A 16,175-nucleotide genomic window follows, 5' to 3' on the forward strand; every position below is an offset into this window, starting at 1 on the left:
AGACAGCTCTTTAGTGGTGCCTTTAGTTGCACCTTTAGTTGCAGTAGAATCACCGTTATGATCAGTTGAAAGACAGAATCGTCCTTGATGTGTTCCTTTTTCAAGGTATCTCAGTGATAATAGAAAATCTTTTAAGGAGAGCTTTTTGAAATTCTTGGCTTTAGTTGACAGGAGTCACAAATACATCCCTTCAGGTTTTGATGGCTCATCTGAGAATGAAGTCTTTCTTTCTTTTTTTGCATAGGTTAAGAACTAGGGAGGGACTTAAGTCAAAAGATACATATAACCCATTCCTTTGGTTTGGAGGATAACTTGTTCATCAGGTATCAAGGTCACCAACTTGGTAAGGCTGCTGTTTGGAAACTGACAATTTCAAGATGGTTGTCCCTAACAATTAGGCATTGATATGAACTGGCTGGCAAAGGCAAAGCAGGCTTGCTGCTCATGTACAGTCTGTTGATAATGTGGAAATATGGAATTCTGTACAGTATTTTGCTGTACATTATTGCATCCTTTCTGATTAATGAATAGGCTGTCAGTTTGTGATATGCTGGTTTTGTTCCTCAACCCTCATCCTGTTAATTTCTGTGGGAATGTTTCAGTCAAGAAAGCTGGTATTCATTGGAAGAATGTTATTTACTTTTAGTAGTGTTCTTTCTGATTGATGCAGTTGACTTTCTAGATTCCTGTGACATCCCCTCATTTTCTATTGCGGGTAATGTTTTTTTAATTTCCCTTTTCCTATTTTGGCACCATTCTCCATATCCTTTCAGCTTTTGAAAGTGTTGAAAATTGCTGAGGATGGAACTGGGTCATCAACGACCAAGTGCCCGCTAAGTATTTGGGAGTGACATGACTTTGTCTGTGAATTCAGAGGATGTCACCCAGCATTGATGACGTTTATGTTTATGGAAAAGTTTCCATCTATGATGTTTTGGGTTATCACCTGCTATAGGTGATGTGTATGGCCATGGCAACGTTTCTTGCACCAGGAAGAGGTTCATTCAAGAAAGTTGTCAGAGCTCCTGTATGCATCAGAAATAACGTTTCCAAAGGTAAATTGTTATTTGCATTCTTACTCAGTAGGTTCCGTTTTTAGGATCATTTCCAGATTCATCTATTTTATTATACTTGGTGGTAGCAATTTTATACTGCTTCATTCTTCTCACAAAGTAGTGAAGTCCTTCGGTTTAGATCATGTTCTTAAGTGCCCTTTTGAAGTGTTGTTGTTGGATGGGTGCTGAATTTTGTATGTTTTAGCGACTTGAGGTTTAAAAACATACTGGTGCATCACTGCGCACAGTCACGAGTGTTAGACATTGTGAGAATAGATGCATTCATACACACTTACTTCCCAATTAATGTAGTTCGTTATCTACATTCTATGATTATATTGATGAGAAGTGCCATTTCTTTAGTAGGCCTAAGTAAAAATTTCATTAGGGGGGGTACAATTTCCAGCATTTTATATTATACAAAGATCTAAAAATTACACTATTACGTAATGATGTGTAATTTCAAATCTGTTCAGCTAAACATCCTATCATGGTATTATGGTAACAAGTGAATAAGCAGAATTATGAGCACCTGTTGTTCGGGGCACTTGTGTTTTTTTTGTGCTGTTAATTAGTGAGAAATGCATGCAAAGATATATTTCACACTAAAATGTAGTGGAAAACAGCAGGATTGTACTTTATGTATTTTTTCCAGAAATGTGGCTAATTACAGTAAAGGAATTCACATGGGTTTTGCACACCCCTAGTTTTTAGTGCGGTCTCCAACCTTTTCAGTAATAAGAGCTACTTCATTTAAATGAAAATCACTTGAGCTACTGTCATTATTAGTTTTGTACAAGGGACCACATCAGACAAGTTGACATTAGTGACCACCATATGCAGGATTACCAACAGTGAGTACCTTAATGCATCAGGAAGAATTGCCAGCAGTACTGTAACAAAGGCTTTAGTGTTGTGGTATCCCTCTACATGGATAATATGTGTCAAATATAGCTACAGTGTCCCAGGCAACCAGGTAATAGCATTAGTATTTAGTCTCTCCATTGCCACATTAATTAACACTTGTATATGAGCTTTAAATATATCTTAAAAACCCAGCCATTTTCTTTCAAACCTCGGTTTGAGAAAATGCACACATTTCAGTATTAAATACCTACTTTTCAAGTTTGGGATAGATATACAAAATCAATCAAATAAAAGCTTCTAATTTGGTAGACTGGACTCAACATAGGAGAGCTACATAAAGGTAGCTGGAGAGCTACCAGTATCTCACAAACTACGTGTTGGAGAAGCCTGGTCTGGTGGTTGTTTCAGGGAAGAAAGTTCAAGAGTTTGGTTGCCTGTGCTGAAAAGGAGATTTTAGCTGTTAATGACCTTCTGGTGTGAAGTAGCAAAAAGGGGGTTAGCTTGGAGCATAGTTGGTGTAGGCAGTAGGTGTGGAATATGTGTCAAAGGAAGAGTGGTCCATTCCCAGTTATTGCTGGCTAAGTGATGCAGATTGCGTTACAAGTGAACCTTCTAGCGACATGCAACCATCATAGTGATTTCATTGCTGTTGGGTTGAGAGTTCTCGTTAATAGGTTAAATAGCTGTCTAGCAGCTGCATTCTGAATTCTTTGCAATTTCAGTTGTGTTAAATGGTGCTCCAAGGTAAAACCTCATGGCCTAGTCAAGGTGGATGAGTACGTGGTCAACGGTCACTTGTACGTCTCTTTTGTTAACATATTTTGTTTTGTTTCAATCAGTACAATGAATTTGTTCACAGATATTCTTCATAAACAGCAGGTAATAGTAATGGGACACATACTCCAGCAGATTAAGGTAACACAGTTAAATATCTTTTAAGATTGAAAAGATGCAATATCCAATCCAGATACAGTTCTAACGTCCACAGTAGGTAACTTAATGGGTGTTCGATGATTCCATCAGTTTATTTGCTCAGCTTTGTGTTAGCCTCTGGTGTTCCATCCACACACAGTAGATAATCGCAATCTTTCATGTTAATCCTCTACCCATATGAACTGTTCTTTCTGTCAATGAGCACTACTCCATATTACTGTTGGATTCTGTATTTATTCGGGGTGCTGATTTGACCCAGCTTTGTGCTATATCCTACTTGGCCCACACTTCGCTATCATGGTTCCAAGATTGAAACATAGTTACTTGTACCCACTTAGAGTCTGATTTTCCCTCATCCCCCAGTAGTACGTTGGCAGGTTCAAGTCCCTAAGTGAGTCCCGTTTCTTTATTTCCTTGAACGTCTGAACAATATTTCAATATTATGTTACTGTTCCATATTGTATGTATAAATGTATGTTGCTCCTACAATGGTATATCATGAACAGGATTTTCAGTGGCACCAAATGAAATCACAGTTTCACTGAGACCCCTCTGGGTTGCATGAGCATTTCTTCCTGACCATTCCTGTAGTGTACCCATGTCAGTTTCACAGTGTGATTTCATATTTTTCAGCTTTTTTTGGATGTTGTTCAAAACTGTACTATATATTAAGTAAGTCTTCTTTTTAGGTATTCTGTCATTCGGTAGACCTCATTTTTCAGGTGATTTCTCTAGCTTGACATTCTTGAGAAAAGCTAAGGTATGTAAAAATGAACTGCAAACATCTTGTCATGTAGACGCACCCGTATGGAGACTTGATTTACTTGTGGTAGAAGTGAGAGCCCTAGGTTCTTCACCTAACCTGTGGGGATTAGTGGAGGTTCTCATTTGTGAGGCCAGAAAGCTGAAGGGTGATAGTTAGTCCATCATCCACATGCCAGTATCTCTGTTGTTGTGGTATTTAGCATTAGGTAGTTGGCTTGCAATCCAGTCAGTTGCCAGTAGGCATTAATCGGTAGAACCAAAGTTGAGATATGCTAGATTTTCTAGCTTTAGGCTAATTTTTGTCTCAGTGTAGTTATAGCAGTTGAACGGACAAAGGTAAACTCTGAACAAGAGGGGAGCAATCAACCAGTTTTGGAGAATGGCAAAATTCAGTTTGAATACTTTATAGGAGAAGTGAGATAAGAGACTTGTCACTAAGAATTTAGGCAGCATATTTCAGGAGAGTTCCTTGATCTTGTATGCTACTATGTCTCAATAAGATACCTGGATTATTAACCTCATGAAACGCTGATGAGAAATCAAGTAGAAAGAGTACTGCTATTGCACTGGAGTTAACATTTGCTTTGATATCATCCCTTGTGGCTCTTAGTGCTGATTCAGTATCATGACTGGGTATAATTATTTTTGATAGAGAGGAGATTTTCTTCCATGAGCTCCAGTATTTATTTGAAGTCAAATCTTTCACACAAAAATGTGCTATTAGGGACCTGTCATATTGTCGAAGAACCGTAGGATCAAGGACATGTTTTTATGAAGGCAGACCGTCACTTGGGAATGTTTCAGTCTCTAAGGAATCATTAATCATTGCTCTGGCTGATATGATAGGAGAGATTTTGAGAATTTCCTTGAATAAGCTGTGGCTTTTCCTCTGTATTTAGGAGAGGGGATGTTTCAGGATATGCACCATACAGTCAATTAGGGGCATTCTGTAAGCAGGAGGCTTATTAGTACTGGTAAGGGAGAGATGAGGCAATAGACATTTGCCTAAACAAGCCCCCCTCCACCATCTTTTTTTTTTTCTTTAGACGAGGCTTGTTAGTAAAGATGGCAAATTACATGTTGGTAAGCTAGCATTCTGTTTACCCTCAGGTGATAGACTGCCTTTTCCGCAGGAGTATTAGTGAGGGAGGTTACTAGAAGACATGCTATGAAGAGGACACACTCATCCAGGACATCCACATCTGTCCCCTGTTTAAAGGGCACCTCATAGAAGCATTTGAAAGAGTCTCTGATGCCCCTTTTCATCTCCCTTTTTTCTTTCATAATGCTGAGCTGTAACTCAGATAATCTGCTAATCCATTGACTGAGTTGTGCACTGGTCTCCAGCTCTGCTTCACAGCTGACAGCCTTGTCAGGGTTGACCAGCAAGACTGATAATTTGGCGTATGTGCATATACTTAATATTGAACATAGGCTGTCACTGAAATGGTCACACTCACTTATTGTATCTGCAGTAACAATATTGTTTTATGGTGAGTCGTTTCTTGCAACCCCTGCTAATTCAACTACATCCAAAGTGGAAACATTTTTGTACTAAATCTCACGGAGTGCAGAGAAACAGGGAGTATGCATGGAGAGGACGACCTGAAAATAGGTGCCAAAATATAGTGGTTTACCCACCAGAACATGTTGCTGTGAAAAGTTCCTTGTGGAACTGGGTAAAGGGGATTTCCGGTGGAACCCTTAGTACTTAAAAACAAAAACAAAAAACATTTGGGTAGTAAGGCCTCTGCAAATAGCAAGAATCCACATTTCAAGAGATTTTTCTTTGTTCTTGACAAAACTGAGTTTCATCAGAGGAAAGTATTGAGGATACTAAAGATGAGACACTTAAACTCAGTCATGAAAGTATTCTAACTGACTCCCATTCCTGAATTTCAATGTAGACCACCAAAGGGCTTCACTAGTTTTGGTATTCTAGATCCTCGCCGCTTGTGACTAGTAGTTTCAGTACTCCGGTTGTCTGACCACCTCTGTAATGTATTAGGAAGAGTACTATATTAGGGTAACCAGCTTGGCTGACCTGACCATCGCTAATGGTGCAGACCATCCTTTAAATTGAGGCTGAAATATTTTCCCAACCAAGTGGGCTACCCATAGCTCTATTTCATGCTCAATGAGCATCACTCAGTAGACCGCCTTACGTAATTACTAGGCAGTGATACTGTTTATTGGGATAAGGCATTTTCTATGCGGGTTTCTGTATTTGAAGGTTTCAACTTTATTTAAGTTTTATTTTATTTTGGAGTCTGGGTATTGTTTTTTTTCTCACTGTATTCAGAGGAATTGCTTCTATCATTGGACTTGGCCTTTGGCTCCAAAGAGAAGCTTTGCTCTTTGCTTGCTACTAAGGAAAGATCTTGGCTACATTTGAATGTTCACTGTTAATTATCTGAGTTGGAATTACAAAGCCTAATTCCCTGAGAGATGTGGCCCGTGTAGTTTGAGCTCAAACTCAACTTGGTTAGGGCTGATTCACACCTTCAAAGCTCATATGTTTTGGTTGTACTTCCCTACTTACTGTCTGTATCCTGATAAGTGTGCTTCGGAACTGACATGCCCTTTTTGTTACAGATAGGTGACTTTGTTTACCTCCTGGAAGGAACAGGTCTCCTTCCTTTGCCTTCAGCCTTGCTTCCAGTGGACAGTCCAAATGTTCTGCATATCAGGAATGCAGAGCCAGGTGAGGTGAAGGATTTTTTTTGTGAAGATTGCATGCTAATAAACATGTAATTAATGTACTAATGTAGTTGAAAAGATAATAAATTAATTTAGAGGAAATAATTCATGCACCATACTTGTAACAGAAGCTGCCTAATACTGCCCTCAAAACATGGGAGAGGAATTGCCATGAGACAGAGGAAAGGAGGGCCAGAGCCACATTTTTTGTTATCTACCTTTTGTTTCTAGATCTTTATTTCTCTTTCTCTGTTGTTCGATCTTTCCGGCTCCCTACCTGTACCCATTTTTCTCTCCATCCACTCATACCATCCCCCAAGTGCCGATTCTCACTCCATGATCCACTAGAAATATATCTGATAGAGACTTCTAGCTGCAGATTCCTTACCTTTGAATTCACTGTCATCCGCTTCGAATCCGGAATCTTTTTGCTGAGCAATACCCTGCGCGCGCCATCGAGTGACGTCGTTTGGTTCCACGTGTGTCGTCCGGCTCTGCATGGCTTCGTCAGCATCGTTGGAGATGTCTGATGTTACGGTCGTCTATAGAGACGCCACCTTGGTGCGCATGGGTCAGTTCTTTTCCTTCCATGCCGGTTAAGCACAGATCCGCGATCGAGCTACCCTTTGCCTTTCTGGCAAGCCTTTTTTTGATGTTTTTTCGAGGATTTTTGTCATCTGTGTGAGGGATATGTCTTCTAGGAAGACGGGGTTCAAGTCGTGTGGCGCCTGCCATCGCGCAATGTCAGTGACTGATCCCCACGAGGTATGTCTTTGGTGCCTCGACAGCGACCACAACTCAAAGTTGTGTTCCAATTGCCGGGCCATGGCCCCCAAAGCTTTGAGGGAGCGGTCCCTAAAGCTCATGGCAGCCCAGCACTCAACTTCGGATGGCGCGATTCCTCAGAGGTCACGGTCCGGCTCAAGGAGGAGGTCGCAGAACCGCTCCAGGGAGCCCCAAGTCCTCTTCATCCCACTCAAGGTCCTCGGACACTCGGGGAAGAGGCACAAAAAGAAGTCGTCCCAGCGGACTTCGACTTTGCCATGCCCGTCGGCCGATGAGCAGTCTCAGGAACATCGATGTTCCGAGCATGGTTCTGCGGACCCGTTGCCAGGGCTAACTCAGTGTCTCCCCCCCTTCCGGGAGCTGGAGCAACCCCGGCTCAATTAAAGGAATTATACAAGGCTATGCGCCTTGTTTTTGAGCGGGCTGCCCCCACGAGTGGGTCCTCAGTCCCGTGGGATCAGCAGGGGCCCCATTGGATTAGACACTGGCAGCTTCAGCCCTGGCCCTGTTGGGGATCCCAGGATCCAATAGCGGATCTGGTCCGGCGCCGAGTTCTCAGCCGGCCTCCTTCGGCACCGGGCACGACATCAACGCTCCCTCCACCACCGACGACCACTGGTGGTGGTAGCCCCATCCTCATTCCTGATAATCTGGTGGCGGAACGACGTTGTACGACACTGATTCTGACTTCAACGGCACAGATTAGGCCCAGATCAGTTCCCAAGGCTTAATTAGAGGCACAGGTGAGAAGTGGGAGGGGTCTGAGGACCCTTTAGAATACGGATTGGAGAATGAACAGGACTGGTATGAGGATCTAGGGGACGCCAGTGGACTGGATACTTCTCCAGATGCTGGCTTGCTCTCACCTCCTTCTGTGGCTATGGAGGAGGGGGCATATTAAGCTATGGCGGTGCATAGGGCACTGAGTTCTTGGACCTAGACTTGCCTATGGTGCCAGTCAGGACTAATCTCCTGACGGAGGTGCTTCAGCCAGGAGTTGCTACATCGGAGCCGATGTTACCCTTCAATGAATCCCTTACAGATGTCCTTCTGGGAACGTGGTCCAAACCCAGCACAGGGGCTCCTGTGAATAGGACAATTGGCTGCTGCCATCGACCAGCTCCAAACGACCCTAGTTTCCTCATCCAACACACCATCCCGGAGCGATTGGTGGTCCAAGCCTCCACTTCCTGTGGTGCCTTCCCTTCCGTTACCCCAGATAGGGAATCCAAGAGGCTGGACCAACTTGGGAAGAAGATGTTTTCTTCCTCCAGCCTGGCATTGGGGTCAGTAAACACCTCTTGCCTATTGGGCCATTTTTCCCATACTTTATGGGATACGGTGGCACAAGTGCTGCCCCAGGGCCCGGAGGGCGTACGGAACACTCTTACCCAAGCTGTCAAAGATGGCAGAGATACAGCCAAGTTTACCATCAGGTGTGGCTTGGACATGACCGACTCACTGGGCAGGGCGATTTCTTTGACAGGGGCCCTCCAACACCGCACCTGGCTGTGTACCTCTGGCTTTTCGGGGGATGTCCAGTTGAACTTGATGGACATGCCTTTCAGTGGCATACGCCTTTTTGGTGGAAAGACAGACACTGCACTTGAGAGATTCAAGGATTCTCGATCTATGGTGAGATCCTTGGGTCTCTCAGTGCCTTTTTGAGAGCAGTCTGTCGCCTCTTTCAAGGCTTGGGGAGGGGCGTAGTACCACACCAACAACAGGTGCTCTGGCTTCACAGCATCCCATGCGAGGATGAGGTCCTGGTTCCTGCAGACCCAGAGGGTCTAGCCAGAGGTTTGCTACCAACCAGCCCAACTCTTCCGCAACACCCAAGCCCTCCTAGTATGGTTCTGCAAGACCATATCCGTCCAGTTGGAGGGAGTATTCAGTTTCATCTCCCTCACTGGCGATCCATAACATCGGATAAATAGGTCTTGCAGATCATACAGAAGGGCTATTCCCTCCCCTTCCTGTCTTTCCCTCCCTCTATCCCTCTGGTAAAAGAACAGCTGATGGAGGATCATTTGATCTTGTTCCGCGAGGAAGATACAGCTCTCTTGGCCAAGGGAGCCATAGAAAGGGTCCCGATATCAGAAGTAGGCAGTGGTTGTTATTCCCACTACTTTCTGATTCCCAAAAACAACAAGGTTCTTCGCCCTATTTAGGATTTAAGGGACCTCAAGCTCTTCCTCAAAAAGGAGAAATTCAAGATGCTCACTCTTCCTCAGGCCTTATCTGCCCTAAACCAAGGAGACTGGATGGTAGCGTTGGACTTGCAGGATGTGTATTTTCACATCCCATCCTGCCTGCCCACAGGTGTTACTTGCGGTTCAAAGTGGGCCTTCAACAGGCTCCTAGGCCCCAGGCTCTCATCACCCACCTTCAGACTACCCCGGACCTCCTGCATTCGCTGGGATTTACTACAAACGTGCCGAAGTCGCACCTGATTCTGTCTCAGAAACTCCCTTTCATCTGAGCTGTCCTGGACACATTGCAGTTTCGGGTTTATCCTCCTGAGCAGAGAGTCCAGGATATTCAGGTTATGATACCGATGTTTCAGCCTCTAGCCTGGATTTTGGTGAGGCAGACTCTGAGGCTGTTGTGACTCATGGCTTCCTGTATCCTGTTAGTCACACATGCCAGGTGGCATATGAGGGCTCTGCAAAGGGACCTCAAGTTCCAGTGGGCACAACATCAGGGAATTCTTCCCAACACGGTTCAGACCTCAGAGGGAACTGCAAAGGACCTGCAGTTGTGGTTAATGAACTGCGATTGGGTCAAAGGCAGACTCCTTTCCCTTCCCCAACCAGATCTTACAGTAGTGACAGATGCATAACTTCTGGGATGGTGCAGCCACCTGTGAGAGGCAGAGATCAGGGGCCTCTGGTCTCAGGCGGAATCTGGGCTCTATATCAACTTACTGGAGCTCCAGGTGATCCGGCTAGCATTAAAAGCATTTCTTTCTGTTGTGAAAGGGAAGTTAGTGCAGATGTTCATGGACAACACTACTGCAATGTGGTACTGCAACAAGCAGGGCGGTGTGGGGTCGTGGACCCTTTGTCATGAGGCTCTGAGTCTCTGGACATGGTTGTCACAGCAGGGAATAACCCTGGTGGTTCAACACCTGGCAGGTTCTCTGAATGCCAGGGTGGACTAAGTTAACCGTCGATGCCTAGTGGATCACTAATGGCATCTCCATCCGGAGGTGGCAGAAGGACTCTTTCAGCAGTGGGGAGAGCCTTGGTTAGATCTGTTCACCTCCGCAGAGAACACGCAATGTCAGCAGTATGGCTCGTTGGAGTTTCCAAGGTGGCAATCGCTCAGCTACGCTTTTCGGCGCAAGTAGAATTCAGGCCTCCTATACGCATTTCCACCCATACCACTTCTGCCCAGAGTTCTCAAGAACGGCTGGGTCCAAGTAATCTAAGTGGCTCCATACTGGGCACAGAGAGTCTGGTATCCCAAGCTACTTAAAATGAGCATCAATCCTCCGATCAGGCTGCCCCTTCGATAGGATCTTCTGTTGCAGCAGCAGGGGAGGGTTCTCCACCCGAAGCTGTCAACTCTGCACCTTCATGCATGGAGATTGAGCGGCAGCAGTTGGTGGCTTTTGGCCTTCCTCCTGAAAGCTGTAAGGTTAGTTTTGCAGCCAGGCCTCCACTAAGACTGTATACTCCTGCCATTGAAAACGCTTTGTATATTATTGTACAGAATGGTCTGTTGACCCTCTTTCTGCTTCTCTTTCTGACAATCTTCTTTTCATTCTGACTCTAGCCCAGCAGGGTTCTACTGTCGCGTGGGCTCTCATTATTCTAAATGAGACTACTGGATTTCTAGGTAGCAGGATCTATAACGGTGTGAGGGACTGAGTCTGACCCACGTGTAAAGAACTCTGTCACCCTAAATCCGGTTTTTGCTCCGGCTAACTAGCAGTGCCTCATTTCTCCCATGTGGAAGGAATGATTTGGCAGCTGAGCGCATGACATCTTTGGAACTTCTCAGGGAAGTCGTGGTTACTCAGATCCAAACCAACTCTCTTATTTCCAATATGATCTCATATACAAATGACAAAGACAGTATAAGTTTTATATTATGTTTTAATAAAACGACTGTATTTTAGATATTAAGGCGTGAGCCGCAATAACCAGAACGATACAACACAGTAGGATTGAAATAGTCACCAGGAGAGTAAAACATAAGAACAAAGCTATCAAATTGTCTAACAGTTTCTACTCTCCCTCTGCTTGTTCTATTTAGAGCACAGCATGTTAAGCTTCTAGCTTGCCTATTAGAATCACTGTGGAGACATCAGCCCTCATACCTGAGCAAAGACCTGTGATCTTGGTTCAGCATCTGCAACGAGGCAGTCAGCGTCTAGTTGTGGTTCCCTGGTCGGAATCTCCCTCTTGCGTGTATTGGGACAAGGAAGTGATTTTATAACTAACATGTCATCGTGATCACAAAATGTCCCTACGCAGGAATGCCAAGTCTAAACTCTTACCACGTCTATCGGCAATGTACCAGACTGTATCCTTGACTGAAGCACAGAGTAAATATGTTATGGAGAACTCCAGTGCTGAAGTAGGCAAAACAGTGTAATATGAATAAAAAAACAACACCGTAGAACTGGCTATTTGAAAAATAACAGTACGAAGCCTAATAAAAAGCATGTAGAGCAAAGTGCACAGAGGCTCTAAGCCGTCAGCAAATGAATAAAATATATTCAGGGCAAAGTGTACAAAGGCCTAAAGCCTGAAGCTAAAGCGCAACGAATACGTAAAACTAACCACACTACACTACCTTAGGGACTCTAAACAGCTATCTTTCTGCCTTATCGGCATTTCTTAGACTGCCTGATCAGCCTTCCTTGTTCAAATCTCCCATTGTAAATCGATTCCTCAAAGTGCTTGTACATGTCTTTCCCCTACGCCCTTTATTATGCTTCAATGGGACTTAAATCTTGTCCTCATGTTTCTGATGGATACAACTACCTGTGGATTCCTCACCTCATGAATACTCCCATGGCGCCAGCATTCGACGGAAATCTTCTTACTAGTCTCTGCACGTCGACGAGGACGTCACTGTCTCGCACGCGACGCCGTCTGACGTCATACAGGCAATAAGAGGTCCTCGACGACGTGCAGACGTCAGTTCCCTTTTTTCCGTGCATTCGAAACGGTTATCTTCGAGGGAGCAACTGTTACTCTTGCGGTTACAGTGTATATCTTGCTGCGTACTCTTTCTCTGTGGAAATAATGTCGCAGAGAAAGTCTGGATTTAAGCCTTGTCGTGAGTGTGGAGGCAAGATGTCGGTGACGGATCCTCATTCCGATTGCCTTTGGTGTTTGAGCTCCGACCACGACGTCTCGACTTGTGATTCATGTCAGCACATGAATCCGAAGGCCCTTAAAGAACGCGAGGCGAAGCTGTTTATGGCCAAGTCAAAGGAGAAGCATCACAAGAAAAAGTCTTCTCCAAGACATCGGCGTCATCGAGACTCCCGGCGCCGTAGAGAATCTCGGCGTCATTCAAGGGAGGCTCGTTCCAGGTCTCCGGATCGGTGCCGAAGGACATGGGAGGTCAGCCCCACGGTGACGCCGCATCCTTCGACGCCGTTGCCCTCTCCGGCGTCTCCAACTTCGCATGGACAGGCGTCGGTGATTGAGGTATTGGAGCCTCAAGTGTTTTCTCCGGCGCAGACGCCGAGGCCGGCGTCGGGGTCGCCTCCGAGTCAGGCACCCCAGTATCCGGCTTTTCCCACCCCTGGAGCCAATAGTTCCGCATTCTTGAATGCGATGTATGCCATCTTCCAACAGATGGCTCCAGGGGGTGCTCCGGCTGGGCCTTTGGCCTTTTCTTTGGGTGATCCTGCGCCTCTTCGGCCAGCACCCTTTATGCCCTTTCTCCCGTTTGGGAACGTGGGCTCGGCGCCAGTGTCGGCGCCGGTGGCCGCTCCGGTGGCTTCGGAAGGATTGGCCCCAGGGATTTCCATCCCGTCGACGTCGAGATTTCGGCCTGTGACTCCGGTGGGTCCATCCGTTTCAACTGCTCTTCAGTCGGCGCCGAAGTTACCTGTGGCGCCGGATGCGGCGTCGGTGGCTTCGGAAGATCGGCGCCGATCTCCGACTTCGGCTGAGGTATTGTCGACTCCGCGGATTGAGCAACGACTGCATTCAAGGAGGCGTGCTCTCCGGGTACTAGAAGAGCAGGAGTACCAACGAGCCCTAGAGGAAGGAGAGCTAGAGGACTCGGGTGATGGGCTGCGTGGACTGGAGTCGGCCAGTGGGCTGGACACTTCCCCTGAGTGGGACCTTTCGTCCCCGGGGGAATATACCGAGGAAGCTGCTTCCTTTCATACAGTGGTACGGAAGGCAGCTAGTTTTTTGGACCTGCCTTTGCCGGTGGTGGAGGCGAAACAAAACCTTTTGACAGAGGTGTTGCATCCGGCCTCAGCCGCGGCGGAGCCTCTATTACCTTTTAATGACGCTCTGCTGGATCCGGTTTTAGAGGTGTGGAAGAAGCCGGCATCTTCCCCAGCAGTTCACAGAGCCGTGGCCAGGAGGTATCGGACTGCTCCAACTGATCCTGGTTTCCTATCTAGGCACCCTACGCCGAAGAGCTTGGTTGTGCAGGCCTCCTGTTCGTCCAAGTCAGCGCCTGGTTCTTTTCCGACGGTGCCTGGGGACAGAGATTCAAAAAAGCTGGAGGCGCAGTCGAAGAAGATTTTTTCGTCCTGCAGTCTGGCATTAAAAGCCACCAATGCAACCTGTATCCTGGGGAGGTATATTCATGCTCTGATGGATGACATCTCCTCTTCGTTTACAGAGCTTCCCCAGGGTCTTTTGGATCTTGTCTCTGATGCCCAGGCTGCTGCGACACAAATTATCCAGACGGGACTGGATACCACCGACTCGGTAGCCAGAGCAATGGGCACAACTGTGGTGGAAAGGAGACAGGCCTGGCTCCGTAACTCGGGCTTTTCGGCAGATGTACAGTCCACATTGTTGGATCTCCCGTTTGATGGGGACAAACTGTTTGGGGCTAAGGCTGATTCGGCCTTGGAACGGTTTAAGGAGAGCAGGGCCACGGCTAAGTCGTTGGGACTCCAAGCTCCTTCTTCCACGGCCTCTTCCAGATTCTTCAGGAGGTTTCGTGGATTTGGGCGTGGCTCTTCCTCCTCTTCCTTTCGGGGAAGATATCAGCAACCTGCCTCTTCCCATCCCTATAGATCTTTTAGGGGGAGGGGTAGGGTCCGCACCAGGGGAGCTTCTCAGCAGCACTCTGCCTCTTCCTCATCCTCTGGCGGGGTGCAGCAGGGGAAGCAGCCTTAGGCTTCCACCATTTCCCACTCACTCCTCTCCTGTAGGGGGAAGATTACAGCATTTTCTCACCAAATGGGAGACTGTTACGTCGGACACTTGGGTTCTCAGTGTTGTGGGAAAAGGCTACACCCTTCCCTTTCGGGAGTTTCCGCCCCTCATCCCGCCCCGCCCTTCGTATTGTTCACAAGAACATCTCCTGTTGCTAGAACGAGAGGTAGAAGTCCTCCTTTTAAAAGGCGCGGTGGAGTTGGTCCCGGAGCAGGAAAGGGGTCAAGGAGTTTACTCAAGGTATTTCCTGATTCCCAAGAAGGATGGTCGTTTGAGACCAATTCTGGACCTGAGGATCTTGAATTGGTTCCTCAAGCAGGAAAAGTTCAAGATGCTGACCCTAGCACAGGTGCTTTTGGCGTTGAACATGGAAGACTGGATGGTGTCTGTCGACTTGCAGGATGCTTACTTTCATATCCCGATACTCAAGTCACACAGGAAGTATCTCCGGTTTGTGGTGGGATCGCAACACTACCAGTTTGCGGTCCTTCCGTTTGGTCTTACTTCAGCACCTCGAGTCTTCACGAAGGTGATGTCGGTGGTTGCGGCAGAGCTCAGAAGGAAGGGGATAGCAGTATTCCCTTACTTGGACGATTGGTTGATCAAAGCCAAGTCCCCGGAGCTTGTGTTGCGTCATCTGCAGTCAACAACCCAGTTGTTGTTCGACCTGGGCTTTTCGGTGAACGAGCCCAAATCTCACCTAGAGCCCTCTCAGCGCCTCCTGTTCATAGGGGCAGTACTGGATACAACATTGGGTCGGGCCTTTCCTCCGCCTCAGCGGATTCAAGATATTCAGGATTTGGTTCCAATGTTTCGAAATGGAGCGGTAGTTCCAGTCCTCAAGGTCCTTCGTCTGCTCGGTCTTTTTGCCTCCTGCATTCTGTTGGTCACGCATGCTCGCTGGCACATGAGGGCTCTTCAGTGGTGCCTCCGAAGGCAGTGGTCTCAACACAGAGGGGATCTAGAGGGTACTGTCAAGATCTCCAGAGATGCTGCTGTGGATTTGAAGTGGTGGATTGCAAGCAACAATCTTTCACAAGGAAAGCCGTTCCAGCAGTCGCCACCAGTGGCCACAGTCATAACGGATGCTTCCACTCTAGGGTGGGGAGCTCATCTGGGGGATCTGGAGATCAAAGGTCTTTGGTCTCCAGAGGAACAGATTTTTCACATCAATCTGTTAGAGTTACGGGCTGTACGTCTGGCTCTCAAGGCCTTCCTCCCTTCCCTTCGTGGTCAGTCGGTACAGGTCCTAACGGACAATACTACCACGATGTGGTACATAAACAAGCAGGGAGGAGTGGGGTCGTACCTTCTCTGCAGAGAAGCTCTTCGACTATGGTCCTGGGCAAAGGACCATCGGATTTGCTTGATAGCAAACCATCTGGCCGGAGTTTTGAACGTGCGTGCGGACAGTCTCAGTCGCCACTTCTCGGCAGACCACGAGTGGCGTCTCCATCCAGATCAAGTCCGTTTAATCTTCCAGAAGTGGGGGTTTCCTCGGGTAGATCTGTTCGCCACTCGAGAGAACGCGCATTGTCCGTTGTTCTGCAGCCTTCAGTATCCGATGCAGGAAGCGTTGGGGGACGCGTTTCAAATGACCTGGTGCGGCCAGTTGCTTTACGCGTTTCCTCCCATACCCTTGATTCCTCGAGTATTGAGGAAGATTCGCCAAGACCGGGCTCTAATAATCTTA

The 16,175-nt window shown here is 46.8% G+C and overlaps 1 protein-coding gene across 1 annotated transcript in view; it reads left to right on the top strand.

The window, feature by feature from the left end:
* CFAP47 (cilia and flagella associated protein 47) overlaps nt 1-16,175 on the top strand; it is a 2,216,809-nt gene that overhangs the window by 919,489 nt on the left and 1,281,145 nt on the right. Inside the window, exon 43 of the mRNA XM_069204610.1 lies at nt 6,216-6,324. Within this exon, the coding sequence (XP_069060711.1) occupies nt 6,216-6,324 (109 nt within the window). The remainder of the gene's footprint in view (nt 1-6,215; nt 6,325-16,175) is intronic.

This window comes from Pleurodeles waltl, chromosome 8, assembly GCF_031143425.1.
Source record: "Pleurodeles waltl isolate 20211129_DDA chromosome 8, aPleWal1.hap1.20221129, whole genome shotgun sequence".
NCBI classification, from domain to species: domain Eukaryota; kingdom Metazoa; phylum Chordata; class Amphibia; order Caudata; family Salamandridae; genus Pleurodeles; species Pleurodeles waltl.